At 36.4% G+C, this 20,012-nt stretch overlaps 1 protein-coding gene across 3 annotated transcripts in view; it reads left to right on the top strand.

Moving 5' to 3' along the window:
- Positions 1–20,012, top strand: part of ITGB3BP (integrin subunit beta 3 binding protein) — a 91,486-nt gene that overhangs the window by 66,488 nt on the left and 4,986 nt on the right. The window contains exons 5-8 of one of the 3 annotated variants that reach the window (XM_055401706.2): positions 11,426–11,504; positions 11,899–11,992; positions 12,325–12,384; positions 17,636–19,249. In XM_055401706.2, coding sequence (XP_055257681.1) covers positions 11,426–11,504; positions 11,899–11,992; positions 12,325–12,384; positions 17,636–17,655 — 253 coding nt within the window. In that variant the 3' untranslated portion in view covers positions 17,656–19,249. Of the gene's footprint in view, positions 1–11,425; positions 11,505–11,898; positions 11,993–12,324; positions 12,385–17,635; positions 19,250–20,012 lie in introns of those variants that run through there. The other 2 variants (XM_055401707.2, XM_055401708.2) reach the window with 2 other exon arrangements.

Genomic DNA, 20,012 nt, shown 5'->3' with positions numbered 1-20,012 from the left:
AGAAGGAAAGAGATCAGAAAGATGAGAGCAGATATAGAGATGAAGAAAACAATAGAAAAGACCAATGAACCTAAAAGCTGGTTTTCCTTGAAAAGATAAACAAAATGGATAAAACTTGTCAGACTCATCAAGAAAAAAAATGGAAGAGGGCTAGAATCAATAAAATTAGAAATGAAAAAGAAATTACAACAGACACCACAGAAATACAAAGGATCATAAGAGACTGCTACAAGCAACTATATGCTAATAAAATGGACAATTAGAAGAAATGGACAAGTTCCATTGTGTAGTCTCCCAAGACTGAACCAGGAAGAAATAGAAAATATGAACAGACCAAGCACAAGTACTGAAATTGAAACTGTGATTAAAAAGTTAAACAAGGAAAAGTCCAGGATCAGATGACATCACAGGCGAATTTTATAAAACATTTAGATAAGGGTTAACAGAGTTAACACCTGTCCTGAAACTAGCCCAAAAAATTACAGAGGAAAGAACACGCCCAAACTCATTCTGTGAGGCCACCATCACTCTGATACCAAAACCAGACAAAGATACCACACACACAGAAAAGAAATTAAGGCCAATATCACTGAAGAACACGGACACAAAAATGCTCAACAAAACACTAGCAGTCTAAAACCAACAAAATATTATTAAAAGAATCATATGCCATGATCAAGTGGGATTTATCCCAGGGATGTAAGAATTTTCAGTATCTGCAAGTCAATCAGTGTGATGTACCACATCAACAAGTTAAAGAATAAAAAACATACAGTCCTCTCAATAGATTCAAAAAAAGCTTTTGACAAAATTCAGTGTTCATTTATGACCAACTTAGATAGTATATTAAAAAGCAGAGACATTACTTTGCCAACAAAGGTCCATCTAGTCGAAGCTATGGTTTTTCCAGTAGTCATGTATGGATGTGAGAATTGGACTATAAAGAAAGCTGAGTGCTGAAGAATTGATGTTTTTGAACTGTGGTGTTGGAGAAGACTCTTGAGAGTCCCTTGGACTGCAAGGAAATCCAACCAGTCCATCCTAAAGGAAATCAGTCCTGAATGTTCATTGGAAGGACTGATGCTGAAGCCTTAACTCCAATACTTTGGCCACCTGATGCAAAGAACTGACTCATTGGAAAAGACCCTGATGCTGGGAAAGATTGAAGGCGGGAGGAGAAGGGGATGACAGAGGACGAGATGGTTGGATGGGCATCACCGACTCAATGGACATGAGTTTGAGTAAACTCCAGGAGTTGGTGATGGACAGGGAGGCCTGGCGTGCTGCAGTCCATGGGGTTGCAAAGAGTCGTACATGACTGGGCAACTGAACTGAACTGAATGTTCATTTATGGTAAAAACTTCAGAAAATGGGCATAGAGAGAACTTACCTCAACATAATAAATGCCATATATGACAAACCTACAACTAACATACTCAGTGGTGAAAAGTTGAAAGTATTTCCTCTGAGGTCAAGAACAAGACAAGCATTGTCTTAGCCCTGAAACTTGTATATTATCATATGTGAAACAGATCGCCAGTCCAGGTTCAATGCAGGGTACAGGGTGCTCAGGGCTGGTGCACTGGGATGATCCAGAGGGATGGCATGGTGAGGGAGGTGGGTTCAGGATGGGGAACACATGTAAACCCATAGCTGATGCATGTCAGTGTATTGCAAAAACCACTACAATATTGTAAAGTAATTAGCCTGCAATTTAAAAAAAAATAACAAGACAAGGTTGTCCGCTCTTGCCACTTTTATTCAGCACAGTTATGGAAGTCCAACCATGGCAATCGGAGAAGGAAAAAAGAAATGAAATCCAAATTGGATATGGAGAAGTAAAACTATCACTGTTTGCAGATGACATGATTCTATACATAGAAAATCCTAAGGATGCTACCAGCAAACTACTAGAGATCATCAATGAATTCAGTAAAATTGCCGGATATAAAATTAATACACAGAAAGCTTTCATTTCCATACACTGACAATGAAAGATCCAAAAGAGAAGTTAAAGCAGTAGTTCTGTTTACCATTGCATCAAAAATAATGAAATACCTTGGAATATACCACCTACAGAGACAAAAGACCTGTACTCCAAACGCTGTAAGACACTGATGAAAGAAATCAAAGATGACACAAACAGATGGAAATATATACCAAGAATATATTATATAGACCATATGGTATATATTTCCATCTGTTTGTGTCATCGTTGATTTCTTTCATCAGTGTCTTACAGCGTTTGGAATACATACAGGTCTTTGTTGAATTGGAAGAATTGATATTGTCAAAATGACTATACCACCCAAGACAACCTACAGATTCGGTGTGATTCCTATCAAATTACCAATGTATTTTTCATAGAACTAGAACAAAAAAGTCTTAAACTTTGTGTGGAGACACAAAAGATCCAGAATAACCAAAGCAATCTTGAGAAAGGGAGCCTGATCCATCCAGCTCTGTTTTTCTGACTTCAGACTATACTCAAAGCTTCAGTCATCAAAACAGTATGGTACTAAAACAAAAACAGAAATATACATCAATAGAACCGGATAGAAAGCCTAGAAATAAACCCTCACACCTAAGATCAATTAATCTACAACACAGAAGGCAAGTATATGTAATGGAAGACAAACAATCTCTTCAATAAATGGTGCCGTAAAGACTGTACAGCTACATGTAAAAAGATGAAATTAGAACATTGTTTAACATCATAAATAAACTCAAAATGGATTAGAGACTTAAACGTAAAACTAGATACTATAAAACTCTTAGAGGAAATCATAGGCAGAATACTCTTTGACATAAATTGCAGCAGTATCTTTTTGAAGCTGTCTCCTAGAATAGTAAGAATAAAAACAAAAACAAAATGAAACCTAATTAAAATTAAAAGCTTTTTCACAGCAAAGGAAATCATAAACAAAATGGATAGACAACCCAAAAAGTGAGCAGATGACCTAAATAGACATTTCTCCAAAGAAGACATACAGACAACCCAGAGGCACATGAAAGTACACTCAGCATCACTAATTATTAGAGAAATGCAAATCAAAACTACAATGAGATGTCACCTCACACTAGTCAGAATGTTCATTATAAAAAAAATCTATAGAATAGAAACAATAAATGCTGGAGAGGGTTGGAGAAAAGGGAGCCTCCTTCACTACTGGTGGAAATGTAGATTGGTACAGTCACTATAGAGAACAGTATGGAGGTTCCTTAAAAAACTAAAACTAAAAGTAGAGCTACCATCCAGCATCCCACTCCTGGGAATATATTCAGAGGAAAACATGGTTTGAAAAGATGCATGTACCCCAGTGTTCATTGCAGCACTGTTTACGATAGCCAGGACATGGAAGCAACCTAAATATCCATTGACAGATTAATGGCTAAAGATGTGGTGAAGTGAAAGTCGCTCAGTCGTGTCCGACTCTCTGCGACCCTGTGGACTGTAGCCTACCAGGCTTCTCCATCCATGGGATTCTCCAGGCAAGAATACTGGAGTGGGTTACTGTTTCCTTCTCCAGGGGATCTTCCCAACCCAGGGATCAAACCTGGGTCTACCGCATTGGAGGCAGACGCTTTAACCTCTGAGCCACCAGGGGGATGTGGTACATGTACACAATGGCATACTCCTCAGCCATTAAAAATATTGAAATAATGCCATTTTCACCAATATGGATGGAGATTATCATACCAAGGGAAGACAGAGAAAGACAAATATGGTATTGTGTGGAAAGTTAAAAAAAATATACAAATGAACTTATAGAACAGAAACAGACTCACAGACTTAGAGAATGTAGTTATGGCTATCAGAGAGGAAATATGGGAGGGAGGGATAGATTGACCTTTGAGAGTATATAGTGTTAGAGTAGTAAGGGAGAAATCTGAATATTAGAATTTAATTTCAATATGGAGGAAGTGGAGATAGGCTTAAATCATTGTTTTGAGCAGTAGTTTGTGGTGGAGAGAATATTCTTTAAGTAAAAGGAGAGTTAAGCAGAGTGAATAAAACAAATAGGTAGGAAATCCAGGATTACACATTAGAAAGATATATGTGTGGCAGAAGGTTAGGGGACTGGGAAAATTAGCTTTTTTGTTCCAGCTTAATTGAAGGATAACTGAAAGATAAAATATGTATATTTAAAGTGTATAATGTGATATGTATACACTAAAATAATTATGACAGTTTGGTTAATTAACACATCTCACATTGCTACCTTTTCTCGTGGTGAGAATGTTTAAGATGTACTCTATCAATTTGAAGTATCACTCACTGTCTCCAGCACTCTTAGTCGCTCAGTTGTGTCCTACTACATGTGACCCCATGGACTGTAGCCTGCTAGGCTCCTCTGTCCGTGGAATTCTCCAGGCAAGAATACTGGAGTGGGTTGCCGTTTCCTTCTCTAAGGGATCTTCTCAATCCAGGGGTCGAATCCGAGCCTCCTGCATTACAGGCAGATTCTTTACCATCTGAGCCACCAAAGTATACCATGTAGTATTTATAACTATAGCTACCATGCTATGCATGAAATAGCTACCATGGTATGCATGATATCCCCAGAACTGATTCATCTTACATATGAAGTATTGTACCCTTTGACCAGCATCTCCCTGTTTCCCGCCCCTCAGCTTTCTCAGTGAGATAACAAACTAATGAACTTTGAAGTCTATGATTAGAGGGAAGTAAAAAGAATAAAATGAAAGATGAGCCTATTTCACTTGGATCTAGGAATGAATGTTCACTGGACTAGGTCTTTTATTCATTGTTCCATCAAGTAATATCTACCATACTACAGACACCATGCTAGGTAACTTGGTTTATAACATAAACGAGATAGACACTGTCCTTGCCTTCATGGAACTTATGGTCTAGTGAGGAAGAAAGGTGCCAAACAGTTGGAAGTTACAGAAAAGGGTAAATCAGTATCTTTACAGGCCATTATGACTTATTCCACTGCATCCACATTGCCTGAACAGTCAGTATAGTAGGCACCATGGGTTGCATGCCAGGGAATCTTAAAGAAATTGATGACCTCCCTTCCACATTTGTGATGGCATAGCAGCAGCTGAGTTAATGCTTGCTAATCACCTGTATCCAGTGAAAGAGGAGAGTGAAAAGGTTGGCTTGAAGCTCAACATTCAGAAAACAAAGATCATGGCATCTGGTCCCATCACTTCATGGGAAATAGATGGAAAAACAGTGGAAACAGTGTCAGACTTTGTTTTTTTGGGCTCCAAAATCACTGCAGATGCTGATTGCAGCCATGAAATTAAAAGACGCTTGCTCCTTGGAAGGAAAGTTATGACCAACCTTGATAGTATATTAAAAAGCAGAGACATTACTTTGCCGACCAAGGTCCGTCTAGTCAAGGCAATGGTTTTTCCCGTGGTCATGTATGGATGTGAGAGTTGGACTGTGAAGAAAGCTGATCGCCGAAGAATCGATGCTTTTGAACTGTGGTGTTGGAGAAGACTCTTGAGAGTCCCTTATACTGCAAGGAGATCCAACCAGTCCATTCTAAAGGCGATCAATCCTGGATGTTCATTGGAGGGACTGATGCTAAAGCTGAAACTCCAATACTTTGGCCACCTCATGAGACGAGTTGACTCACTGGAAAAGACTCTGATGCTGGGAAAGGTTGGGGGCGGGAGGAGAAGGGGACGACGGAGAATGAGATGGCTGGATGGCATCACCGACTCTGTGGACATGAGTTTGAGTGTACTCCGGGAGTTGGTGATGGACAGGGAGGCCTGGCGTGCTGTGATTCATGGGGTCGCGGAGAGTCGGACACGACTGAGCGACTGAACTGAACTGAACTGAACTGAATCACCTGTATCATCAATTTTCAGTTAGACTCACCAGTTTAAGGATAACTTCTCCTTGTTCTTCTAGTTCTTCCCTCAGAATATATCTGAGGAGGTTTATGGAGAAAAGGAAAATAATGAAGTTAAATTTGAAGTTAAGAATGGAAAATAATTGAAAGTAGTCAAGATAGGGAAAAAAGCAGAATTGGAGCAGAATGATACTTTTAAAAGTTATGTATCACTTGCTTGAGACTGAAGAAATCACTATGGAAGAAATCTAAAGCATAATTGATGGATCCATCCCTCCATGTATTATATGATTTTATATGAGCAAAACATCTAGTTTCAGTTGTTCTTCAGAATAGTAAGACTTTCTCTTTGGGGAAAATGAGAGAACTCTGGATTTTACAGTGAGACTTTTCTAGGCAAATTGGAAAATACATCAAAAATCCTGAATTTTTGGCATGTGGCTTTCTCAAGAGAAAAATGGATGTTCATAGTGAACATACCATAAGAATCTGCTCTGAGGAAAGGCAGTCTGGCAAAAAATGTCAAAACTTGAACAGCATTCTCTTGTGCCAGACCAACTGGATCATAGTTTCTTTTTAAAAACAGAGTAGTAATCTAGACACTTGAAAAATACTAGTTGCTAAAAAAAGATGCTGTTGAATTTTTACTCTACTGAAACAAAAAAAAGATTCATTCAGGGAAGACCGAGATTTCAGATTTCTCAAGTTGTACAACAGTGGAATTTGGCCATAATATAGGATTTGATCAAATTTTGTAAGGATGTCATGAAACAGGCAGCAGTCACTGGATATCTGGATGCAGTACCCATCAACATCTGCATAGTTTGCAGTGGTCATTATAAGATGAAGGGTTTGACCCAGTTTAGTCCAGCCAGAGGCAAATCTGTTTAAGAAAGGAATAGTGTTTTATAAAATATGATGGTGCCCACTGATGATACATTCACTTACCAACTTGAAAAAAGGGGCAACGATAACTTGGAAACTTTGTAACAGAAATGTGTTCTGTAGGCAGGTATAAAAGATTGTTGGTTTTCAGAAACAAATTAATGAAGGGACAAAGAGATAATATTAAAGCAAACAATAATGCTGTCTTAGGACAGCAAAGTATAGTTGAAACCATCCTTTGAAAATATAGAAAATGCTATCACTGGCAATAAAAATTCAGCTTCCAGCACATAAGATTAAATATAAATATCGCCATTTTGTCTAGGATGAAGACAGTGGCAACCATTCTTCTCCCAAAAGCTGCTCAGCAAGTTGTTTATCTCCAAAGATTATGACGTCTTGTCCACTGAGTCAGAAGATGTAGAAATGGAGAACACACTTCCTGAATTTCTCAAAATGTAGCAGTTGGGTGAAAGCCATTCTGTGAATTTGCTTACCATCGAGATGAAAAGAATTGATTTCACCTAGCGAGAAATATAATGAGGAGGAGAGGAAAGGAAATTAAAAATGACGAGAGTGATGGAATGTCCACTACTCCAGTTGGTCCTGCAGTGGAGGCAAGTTTAGGCATGTGAAGGATATCTTGATACTTGGGGAACTGTTCCTCAGTCCAAATACTCCGAGGCTGTTGAACAGGTTGCTTAGCTGCTGGATAACTGTCTTAACTTAGGAGAAAGATTTACTGATAGGTTCACTGGATATGCTTATATACCACAGCTCCTGGGGGTGCCATTCACTTCTCGCTCTTTCTGAACAGAGCTCTTTGGAGTCATTCAGGATGGCAACACTGCAGGACTAAGCCCTTCCCACACAACTCCCTGGGGTTAGACAGGGAACAGCATCAGTTCCTTAAAGAATGGTAAGACAGTATGAAGAGGCTCTGCCACTCCAATCCTCCCAGGAAAGGGATGCAAGAGAAAGAGCCCCTAGGACTCCTTCTCATAGCTGCTGCTGCTGCTGCTAAGTCACTTCATTCGTGTCCGACTCTGTGTGACCCTATAGACGGCAGCCCACCAGGCTCCCCTGTCCCTGGGATTCTCCAGGCAAGAATCTGGAAAGTGAAAAGTGAAAGTAAACTTGCTCAGTCATGTCTGACTCTTAGCGACCTCATGGACTGCAGCCTATCAGGCTCCTCCATCCATGGGATTTTCCAGGCCAAGAGTACTGGAGTGGGGTGCCATTGCCTTCTCCACTTCTCATAGCAAAGGAGCTTAATTGCCTCAGGTTTGTATTTCTGAGGTACTTAGTGGACTTAGGAATAATGTAGGGGAAGCTGGAGGTTCCCAGCCTTGAGTGGGAGTCACTGAAGTCCTGCTCCTTCAGGCTTTTGGAGCTTAATTGGAGGAGCCAGAATTCCTTTATGATAGTCTGTTTCATATGGAGGTAGTGTGTCTCATATGGAGGTAGTCTTGCTCATGTGGAGGTTCTGTCTCATATGGAGGCTCCAGTGGTAAGCAGCTGGGACCTCAGACAGACAACTTCTAATTTAAAATGCGTAATAATGAAGGAAAATTTTAAGGAAAAAAATATCACTTGGAATTCCACTATGTTCACATAATTTTTAACTTTTGCGTATCGCTTTCTTTCCATTCTTTGCTCACATACTTATATACATATTTTACTTAGTTGAAACATACTGTTCATTGTGTATGAACATTTAATATCACATTTGTCTTGTTTTTATAGCACACACAAATGTTAATGGATAACACTGATGTGATTTTGAAAAGCATTTAAATAGAATTTCTAATTTCTCTCATAAAATTGATAGAACAGATTTGTGCTCTCTGAAATAGTAGTCACTAGCCAGCCACACATGGCTAATGAGCTTTTAAAATGCGACTATTCTGAAATGAGATATGCTATGAATATAAAGTATACACTGAATTTTGAAAAAAAAGTATAAAATATCTCATGGATAATTTTTATGTTGATTACATGTTGAAAGGGTAATACTTTGCGGGGCGGCCGGGGGCAGAGCGCTGCGCTTCGCGGGGCGGCAGGAAAGGGGCAGAGAGGACAGCTCTGACTCGGGCTGGCAGAGGGACGGTGGCAGAACCTGCGGGCTAGTTGGGAGGCTCACCCTCTGGGAGGAAGGGAAGCGGAGACCGCCACTGGCTGCCGAGGAGCGAGGAGACGCCTGGAGGCCGAGGGTCAGGCTGCCGCTACCTCCTCCGACACCGCAGAGATCACGCAGCAGGCGCGCACCGGCCACCAACGGCGACCCTTCGCGCAGGTGGCAGTGTAGAAGCCAAGATGGGAGCTTCCAGAAGTACTTTCAGAAAAATAAAAGTGAACCTCAGTGCGCAAACACAGGGATCTGAAAAACCACAGTTGAAGAGGGATTTGTTTAGCCCCTGCCAATGAGGGTGTAAGACGAAATCAGATGCTGTTCTTGAAGAGAATAATATCCAATTGGACATTTACCAGTAGAAGGCAAATTGGGACCTCTGACTTGAAAAGTGTAAATTGAAGACTGAAAGATTGTTTGCTGGAAAGATCCCATGGGTGTGGAGTGGCTTGATGACAGCTCTCAGACCCTTCAGTTCAGTTCAGTTGCTCAGTCGTGTCCGACCCCATGAATCGCAGCACGCCAGGCCTCCCTGTCCATCACCAACTCCCGGAGTTCACTCAAACTCATGTCCATCGAGTCGGTAATGCCATCCAGCCATCTCATTCTCTGTCGTCCCCTTCTCCTCCCGCCCCTAATCCCTCCCAGACATTTAGGAACACATAAATTTGAACTGTGTGGGACTTAGATTCAATTATCTGACTCTCTAAACTGGGAAGTAACTAATCATTGCTCAATTTGGCTAAGAAGAATGGGGTCTAATCTTCTAAGAAAGGAAAGGAGCAAAGATGAGATTTTACTCCTTTCTGGAATTATAGCATTTTCAATATAGAGACATCAAGTGCTTTAAAGATGTGCCCAGGAAGAGCACTGCTTTGAAAATACTGTATTTTATTTTTGAGGTAAAACATGGGACTTCCCAGATGGCATTAGTGGTAAACAATCCGCTTGCCAATGCAGGAGACACAAGGGATGCGGGTTTCATCCCAGGGTCAGGAAGATTCCCTGGAGTAGGGAAGATTTCCCTGGAGTAGGAAATGGCAGCCTACTCCGGTATTCTTGCCTGAAAGATTCTATGGGCAGAGGAACCTGGCAGGTTACAGTCCATGGGGCCCCAAAGAGTCACACAACTGAGCAGCCGAGTGCATACATACAATAAAGTGTGTACAGTGCATTAATCTGAAGTGTATTGCTCTATGAACTTTTATATGTGTGCTCATGGGACTACCACCCATGTCAAGAATACAACTTTTCCAGTACCCCAAAAGATTTCCTCCTCTTTGCCCTTCTGGTCAGTTTTTATCCTGTTTCTAATCTGAAAATAACTACATTATGATTTTGTTTCCACACTGTAGTATTTTTTAAACTCCATCCATTCCTTTTGTTGGTTGTTAATCTCCTTGTAAATAGAGTCATATAGAAGGGACGTGTGTGTGTGTATGTGTGTGTAGGTCTTCTTTCACATAACATAATGTCTTTGTGGGGGCTTCCCCATTAGCTCAGTGGTAAAGAATCCGCCTGTAATGCAGGAGATTTAGGAGATGCAGATTTGACCCCTGGGTTGGGACGATCCCCTGGAGGAGGGCATGGCAACCCACTCCAGTATTCTTGCCTGGAGAATCCCATGGACAGAGGAGCTTGGCGGGCTACAGTCCAGAGGGTCGCAAAGACTAATCGGTTGAGTAGTAATTTATGTTGTATGGATATACCACAATTTGTTTATCCATTCTCCTGTTGGATCTTTGGATTGTTTCTACTGTGTGGCTAATATGAATAAAGCAGCTGTGAATATTCTGGAAAAAAAAAAAAGAAATGGTAATGCTTTGGATATATTGAGTTAAATAAAATATATTATTAAAATTATTATTATTAAAATTAAGTTCACCTATTTCTTTTTACTTTCACTGTGGCTGTTAGAAAATTTTTAATTATATATATGGCTTGCATTATATTTCTGTTAAACTGCACTGGTATAGATTATCATATACAAACTGTGAGATCTTAAAATTCAATAAGAAACTAAAGTTGCAGCCATAAGGAAATAGTTAAATCATCTTTGGTATATTTACTAGGTCCAATATTGTGCAGCTTTTAAAAGTATAGACACATGAATGTGGCCAAACGTATCTTTTGTTGTCTTCAAATTTAAAAGAGTACCTTGGTGTATTTGTCACTTTGGAATATAGTAAGCTAAAAAACTTATTTTTTAATTAAAAATTACTGGGTAACACTGATTCATAGGCTTAGATCTAGGTAAATAAGGTGATGGTGTATTTGTTCTCTCAAAATGGTATGAAGGAGAAAGGACAAGCCAACTATATATCTCTTTGCTCAGTGGTGATGAGAAAGTGAAATGCCAAAGGATAGGATGGTTTGTAAAATATATTGTTTGTAAAGGAGTGAAAGCTGAAAGAGGAGCATTTACATCTTTTACCACTTTGAAAAATGCAAAGAAAATGATGAAAACTGAATATGAGATTCTTTTAAAAGAATTAAAGCTTTGAAAATGACTTGCTGTGTTCAACTGCTTGATCTTACTGAATGTTTTTTGTTTTTTTTTCATTCACAGATTCATGGTGTTGCTATCTAAAGTTGAGAAATCGTCAGAAGAATTCATGGAAATAATTCAAAATTTAAGTAGTATACAGGTTTGCTTTTTTTTGGCATATAATTTTTCATACTTCTGTTAACCCATTCAAAAAAGAATAGGAGAATCCAATCCTGGAAAGAGTTTACAGAAGATATGTTGATTTTACTTTTCATAAGAATTTCTTACATGAACATTAATTAATCATAATATTTTAGTAATACCTGACTTCACATTGAAAAGTAAATTTATCAATTATGTTTTATCTTTGTAGTTAATAGATTTTTATTCAGATATTTTAAGGCTTTAGTTAACCTACCAGAAAAAGTTAAATTTCATTATCACAGAGTTTAAGTTCTTCAGAGAAAGGAAGCAGTGTACTGTATTTTCACTAGAGTTGTCAGTAGTAGTATATTTATAGAGAACTTATCTCATTTAAAATGCCTTTCTTTTAGGCTTTGAAGGGCAGTAAAGAGCTTGAAAATCTCATTGGTATCCCCCATGCATCATGTGTCTTTAAAAGAGAAATGCAGAAAACTAAAGAACTAAGTAAGAGAAATTTTTGATTTGTTTTTTTGTTCCCCCCACCCCTAATTTATGAGTTTTTAATGAGTTTCTCTCTGTTGTTCGTTTGTAAACTTAGAACAGAAAACCACATATCTTTTGCTAGGATGTGTTGTTTCAGGGATTCTTCTTGAATGTGAGGGAAAGAGTGTTCCTTGGTAACTCGTATTAGGTTTATTTTATGTAGTTCTCATTCTTTACATAAGATATAAGGTATTGCATTTTGTACTTGATACTTATAAAAATATGTATTTTTTAAGTTGTTTCTTCCAAATTGAGAAATGATTAATATCCCATATTAATTTTTTTTCCTTTAGTGACTAATGTAATAAAGCAAAAACTATTTAAAAAGAAGAATTCAGAACTTCCCAACAAAGGTAAAGAGTTCGGTCTTAGATTATTGTATAAAGATATCCTTTCATCTCATTTTACCATTTCAACCAATTGTCATGAGCCCTTTTCTAGTGTATTCTTTTAAAAGACCACCACTCTCATTTGAAAAACATTATACTGCATTTAGCAGAAGACCATGTCTAGTGAGATCAATTTTCCTGATGATTGAACTTTTGAAATACAGTTTTTAGGTTAAGAGTTATAGTTTTTTCTTCTATTAAAAGTTCTTTTTGAAAATACAGAGAGATGGGGCAATAATGCATTATATATGACAGATTTTAATGGTGATTTAGAAAGATACACAAAACATAAAAAGTTACTTTGTAGGCAGTGTTCTGAGATTTTTAATAACATATGCTCTACTGTGAACTCATACCTCTGAGCATTTCACACTATGGGAAACTAAATTAGGAGACTAAGTTCCCATAACACATGCACATTCACACTAGTAAACAAAATAATCACAGACTGTAAAATATTAAAGCCACTAGACCAACTTGAGGGATCATTTTAATATTACTGACATGAATGCCATTTGGCAATCTGTGAACAGAGGTCGGCCTTGAAGTACCAGTGACTTCCCTTTGTTGAAGACTAATAATTACTATGTTCTCAACACTAGGATCAGCAGATCTATACAACAACCCTGCAAGATAGCTGTTTATTGTCATTATAGATAAGGAATAAAGACACAATAAAATGTTGAGTAGTTTGCCAAAAGACACTGCTACTTAAGTGTCAGAGCAGGAATTTCAACTGAAAACCATCTCATGTCAAAAAGTGTAGTCTTTGTATTTTTCTGTGTTGTGTCTTCCTAAAACAAATGAAAGCATCCAGTCATCCCAGCTCTCAGGTTCAAACATAAGACATAACTCAACCAATTTGGTCTGTTTAGGATCTTTAACAAAGTTAGCAATGAGTTTGCAGGAGGAAAAGCTGGGATTCCCTGCTGGTCAATTCCGGAGGCCAACTGGGTCATGGCAGGGTAGCAGTCATGGAAAAACTCCTCCAAAACTCATGTGGGAAGACTGCTACCTCCCATTAGGATCCATAGAATTTAAGTTCATACAAGCAGCTCTTCCCTAGAAAAGGATTGAGATAATTTCTCTCCAGTGCATTGTATCTTGATTATATTGTGTAACTGGCTTTCAATGATTTTAATCTCTACTGACCTGACAAGTTTTAGAGGATCATAATAGGAAATTGGAATATTTATTATTTCTCAACTAGAAAAAAATCTTTCTTTTATATTTTCAATAGCAATGGTGTAATTTTTTTTTAATCTGTTAATTTCCTAGAGCTGATTAGAATTAGACTTTACATTAGGCTTTTGCCAACAGTTTTGAAGAATGAGGAAGGGAAAATTATAGAACAAATAGATGAACTGTCACTGCTAATAATTAACGGGAAAAAATTTCCCGAAAGTATTATTTCCTTCTGTAAACATGTGTTAAGACATTAAAGCTATTTTCACGTGTTAAAACAGTCACCTCCTTTCAGTTATCAATACATAGGGATTCTTTGTATGTTTCTGCATGAATCAGCCTTAAATCTATTTTCTAGTATTTTAGGCTTTAAAACTGACTTGTCCATTACCAGGTTTTCCCTGAGAGCTGAGTGTTTCTTCATGCATGAGGAGATTGTATCACTAAATTATGTTTTAAAGGTTCTGATAAGCATTGGTTATTTGTTGTGGTTTAAATGTAAACTGAGCTAACTGAGCTAAGATACATTAAATATATAATATCTATATAAATTATATGGTAATATATATTGTATATATGAGAATATAGAAGTCATTTTCCATTTTGTTTCTTGGCAAGAGCTACATTGACTCTTTATACTTACTGAAGTATTCAAATCTTCATTAGTTTTCATCTTATTTTTTACATTAATATTGCCTGGAAAATAGATTGAAGCTTTTTTTTCTAATTTGAATTTGAGCTAAAATTTTTACAGAATGCTTTTCCCTATTTTTTTCTCCAGTTCCTAATGTATATATATATTTTTAATTTTGGTGGGGGTTTTTTTGTTGTTGTTAAAGATGATGCACACCAATACATGCACATTATATGTAAATTTCTTTGCCAAGTTAACTTTCACCCCCCTTCTAGTCATACATTCATTTTAACAGGACTTTGTTAGTTTTTATGACAGTCCAAACTAATTTGCTTTACATATTCCTTATTTGGGGATCTAGCCATCAGCTTTTTACAGAAATTTCTACTTTACTCTTCTTTTACTATGCTGTTTCCCAGAATTATTTAAGTTTTAAAATGTTCTGAGAATCTCCCATAATATTAGAAATTATGTAGTTAGAAATTATATAATATACAAATCAGCTAATATGTTTTTAATATGGTTTAGATTTGTTATATTAGGTAAGTAATGAAAATGAGAGTAAACACATTATTTATTTCACTGTCAGAAGAATGTCTTTCAGATTTTGTTTCCTTCAGATTCTTGTCAGATTTTCCTAGAATAGTTAAAATAGACAATACCAGGAGAATTCCAGCATTTATTTTGTCATTGTGCCTTTGAATTAATCCTTTAGTTCTGTTTATTTTTTTCATTTTACTACTAATTTGTTTAGCAGCAGCTGTAGTTTTTATTATAGTCAGAGAAGTATAATTGTAAAGATAAGACTCTAGTGTTTTAAATAGACATCTGAGACACAGTCTAAGGCTTTGTATAACCTATTCCATGGAAATTTAAAACATCCACATTAACATTAAAAGGTACAATGAGATTTTCATAATTTTCAGAACTGGACCTTGCAAATTAGGGAATGACTTGATAAAGCGTGTGAATAAAGACCTCCTTTACAGAATACAGATTTCTTAAACAAAGGAAGGCTTCTTTCTTTTTTCAGTTACTTAGGAAGTAAGCCTATCTTCACTTTCCTTAATAATATTGGCTTTATGACTATTAGAAAAATCATGAAATGAAAGGATTTTTCTGTTATATTTGGATGTGAATTTTCAAAATTATTTTTAATTTGTTATGCTGAAGATTTAAAACATGTGACCATTCAGTGGGTTGATACAGAAGGACTGTCACATTATCATCACATGAGAAGGCATGAAATTTATTTACTTTACATAGTCAACCTCTGCATAAAACAACTTGATACACATATTCCTGAGACAATAGGTGGCATTATATGGTACTGAGTATTTTCATTTTTTCTGGAGATATTAGAAAATGCCATCATTGTTTGTCCATGACTAGTACTTACAGTAAACAAAATGTTTTTTAAAAGAATGTAAGCAAATTGTAGAACATTTGCCAAGATATGAAATCTAGACACTTAGCTTCAGTCCAAAACATATTTTATCTGTTTTGAGAATAATTGTGTAGGTTGAAATATGCATATTTTAAAAGAAATGTAACCATCTGACTTTACATTGTTCAAAAAAGTTGATTGTTTCAGCTCTCTGTAATACTAAATATTTCAAAATTTCTAGCTCTGGCCTTAAAAAGAAAAAAATGCCAACTATAAATGTTCTGATTTTCTTTAACTACATTGCTGTCTTCTTGCATTGTAAAATTCATTTTGGTTATAGGATTTTTGAGGTTTTCAAATTCTTGGTCTAAAGGACAAATTTTAAACTCCTTTTTTAAGACTGTATAAACAGTTTGATATTGCCTTTTCATTCTAACCACCCACTGAAGTATTTTTTAACTTAAAAATATGTTGTTCTTTCCCCCATTCAGTCTTGCAAAAGTATTCATCGTATCAGCTAAATACTTTTACTCCTAGAAAACTGCTTCCCTTTTATTTTTTTCTGTTATAGCTTAACATGAAGCAGTATCTTTTTTCAAACAAATACTCCAGTATTAAAAACACAGGTTTGAAGTTTAGACATGAATTTTAGAAGAAACAACAAAAATTCCACTATGCTTTTAACATTCTTAGTTTATTTAGAGCTAAAAAATAGAGATGTTAGTTTTGGTAACACAAATACACATTAATGTACAACTGCAGTCCTCAGCTCTTTATACAAATTCAGTTGTCACTTATCCTGTATGTGGGTCATACCTTTTCCTCTTATTAATGTTAATGCTTGTGCTTTACACTGTTCATCACTGGGGGCTGTATTTCAACTGCTTACTTGAGATTTGTCTAGGATTTAAGGAAACACAAACTGGTTTATTACTTTTCAAAGCCTTTTAAATAATTTCTCCTATGATTTAATTTTTTTATACATTACTAAAAGTATGGTGCTTTTATCTTTTAAATAATCAGTTAAACTTTTAAACCATAGATTTTGACTCACTTAATAGCAATTATGTGTTTAAGAGGTGTAAATAACTTGCTATCAGACATTACAAATATCCAGGTGCTCTGTATGTGCTGATGACAACAAAATTGAAACGGAAGACTGTAATAATTCTGACTGGTTTTCTCTGCAGAAGATATTGATTATTTGTGTGTGGTGAGAGATTTGGAAAATTCAATTAAAGGAGTTGTGCAAAGGTTTCATAAATTTTCCTTCTACAGCGTGTACACAGACATTGTTGCGTATTAAATCAATGCAGCACTTCACAATATATTTTCTTTGAAACATAAAAATAAATAACATTTAAACAGTTCTGCTTACTACAGAAACAAATTTTATTTTCTGTGAAGCATTTAGTCATGTGCTATCACTGACTCATACACATTTGCCAGCTGTAACAAATTTTATAGACATTTTCTCCAGAGACATATCTCACATACTATGAATTTTTAAATGAGCAAATGGTGAAGAAGGGATGTCAGCAATATAAAAATTGATCAGTTAAAAGATAAAAGCATAAGTAAAGAGATTTGTATGGTAGTCTTAATAGGCTTTATTAAATAAAAATACTATAAAAAGACAGTAATGAACAGACTGAAGACTAACTGTTCTTGAGGTGGAGAAAAATTATTCTGGTAGAAATTGGTTTTATGTCACCTGACAGATGAACATTTTTTTTCCACTTTAACTCTTAGAGTAGTTAGAAAAGCTCTTCAAAGTATTAGATAAATTCTTTAAGTGGTTTATGTATTTTAAACACCTCTACATAATCATAAAGCAGATATTTATCGTGTTATATAATTAATTATATAGTTAAAAGCAAGACTTGGGCAATCAGTAAATAGTAGATGATTTTTTTCCTCTACCTCAGACTTCACATAGGAAGAAAGTAGTCTTTTTCCTTCACACTCTTTATACCATTTGCTTTAGTCCTCTGGAATCTCTCTTTCAGGACTCCAGGCTTCTCTGTGACCTCCCTTTCTACCTGGACTACACGTTCTTCCTTCTCTGTCTAGCAAACTCCAGCTCATTCCTTAAGGTCAGTCTTCAACATCACTTTCTTTGAAACTCTCCCCAGATAACCTAGGTAAAAAATAAATTGCTTCATCTTCTAGGCTTCTACAGCACTTGTCTGAATGTTTATAAATGTACCATGTTGTCGTGTATTGTAATTGTCTGCTTACACGGCTTTCTGGACTTCTCTCCTTGGCAAACAAAGTCTTATCTCTGTACTGTAGTATTGAACCTGGATGGAAAGTCCACAGTACATGTTCAGTGAACAAAAATGAATGGCCAGTCTAAGAATTTATTAAGGAATTATCTATATACTTTCAAGCAGGTATAAATGGCTATTTCCTTACGTGCTTCATTCATTTAATACTTATTGAATGCCTCCTAGGAGCCAGGCACTGTTCTAGCATTGTGGATACACTAATTAACAAGACAGACATAGTCCTGCCCTCAGGATTATAGAATCTAGCATAAAAGATGAGTAATTATAATAAAACATAACCGCACATTATAATAATGAGTGTCTTGGCAGTTTTCATCCTAAATTTTTAAATGTACATTCTAAAACAGAACCAGGCAAATCTGTAGGATGTTGAAACAAGAATTTATAGCCCCGAAGCTTTTATTTATAATGTAAAATAAAACTTTATGTTTAGGCTCTTTATTTTAATTTCATTTTGATTAAGCATTTATTCTGCATCATATACTATGACAACTTACTTTACACTGTTTTCTGGAAAAAATCTTTTTTCTTTCATATAGAATTATATGATCTTGACAGCTGTGAATTCTTTAAAACCATTTTAACCTTAGGTAATTTCACCTTTATAATTAAGGTTACCCTTGTTATATTTCACTGTTTTTTCTTTCAGTTCAAAACATTTTAATTGTTTTATCAAGTTTGTATTCTCTGTAAAGAAAATAGGGACATGAGCTTTGATGCATTAATTAAAATTATATTTATCTATTCTTATAAATAATAGGAAGATAATCTGACAAGATCTATGAGTTAGAGGCCAATTGAAAGAGAACACTATTGAGCTTGCCAGGCTAGCTTTCAAAGAGGGCATATTTTTAGTGAGTATAAAGAAGGCCCTTAATTGAGTAAAAATAGGTAACTTAACAGTGACAGGTAGGTTATAGTTTCTGTAGGGCACATCAGACTGAACAGGATATAACAATTCAGTGGATTTGGAAATGTGCTGAATTGATTAAGTGAATAATTGCATATAAATTCATTAATTAATGTGCTAATTAATTGCCCACTATGCAGCAGTAATCAGTGAATGTCAGGTTTCATAATTGGTCAAAGGTTTTAGATTCTATTAAGTATATAATATATATACAAATACACAGAATCATTCACTGAACGGTAAAGTGTTTTATAAAATTTCTGACCCGTGGAAATCCATCAAACTATTGGATGGTGATCATAAATACACAGTTCATACATAATATTCACAGTTATACATTTGGCAGATGAATGTACACATTTAATATAGGACAGTCTCATTAATGAATGATTTTCGGGAATCTTAAGAGTACTGAGAATAGCTTTGTGTTCATGGATTCTGCTAAAGATCATCATAAGTTAGGGGTGTTTTTCTGAGTCTTTAATTTGAGTACTACTTTCAAAAGACTTGAAAGAATTAAGGATAACCTACAGAGAAATAACCGCTGAATGTATCTGACTGCCTTGTAGACATTTCCCTGGATTTTTAAAAAATTCTTATTTATTTAATTATTTATGCTGCACTGGGTCTTCGTTGCTGCGTCCAGGCAGTGAGTGGGGCCTACTCTCTAGTTGTGGTGTGTGGGCTTCTCACTGTGGCGGCTTCTCCTTCTGGAACACGGGCTCTAGGTACACAGGCTCAGTAGTTGTGACGCATGGGCTTAGTTGCCCTATGGCATGTGGGATCTTTCTGGCCCAGGGAATGAGCCCGTGTCCCCTGCATTGGCTTGTGGATTCTTAACCACTGGACCACCGGGAAAGTCCTCCCTAGGTTCTTTTGATACTGTTTTCTCTCGCCTTGGACTTTCTTCATGACCTCATCCATTCCTTGACTTTTGTTTTCACCTTTGTGTATATGGTTTCCAAATCTGTCACTGTCCTCCTGAGCTATAAACAATCTCAGCTGCTGAACATTATTCCCCAAATATACTGACCTCACCCTCCCTGCTCCCATATTGTCCCTCATTGTATCTTTCTAGGGATTACATTCATCCAGTGATAGAGCTCACAACTACGATTCTGTCTGTCTTTTTGTCCCACAAACAAACTGATACCAAGTGGTATCACTTCCCAGAACGTTACTTCT

The sequence above is a fragment of the Moschus berezovskii genome, chromosome 4, assembly GCF_049115385.1.
Source record: "Moschus berezovskii isolate FMDL1 chromosome 4, NW_MosBer_1.0, whole genome shotgun sequence".
NCBI classification, from domain to species: domain Eukaryota; kingdom Metazoa; phylum Chordata; class Mammalia; order Artiodactyla; family Moschidae; genus Moschus; species Moschus berezovskii.
Note: the sequence above shows the minus strand (reverse complement) of the source record. Positions and strands in the feature narration are given on the sequence as shown.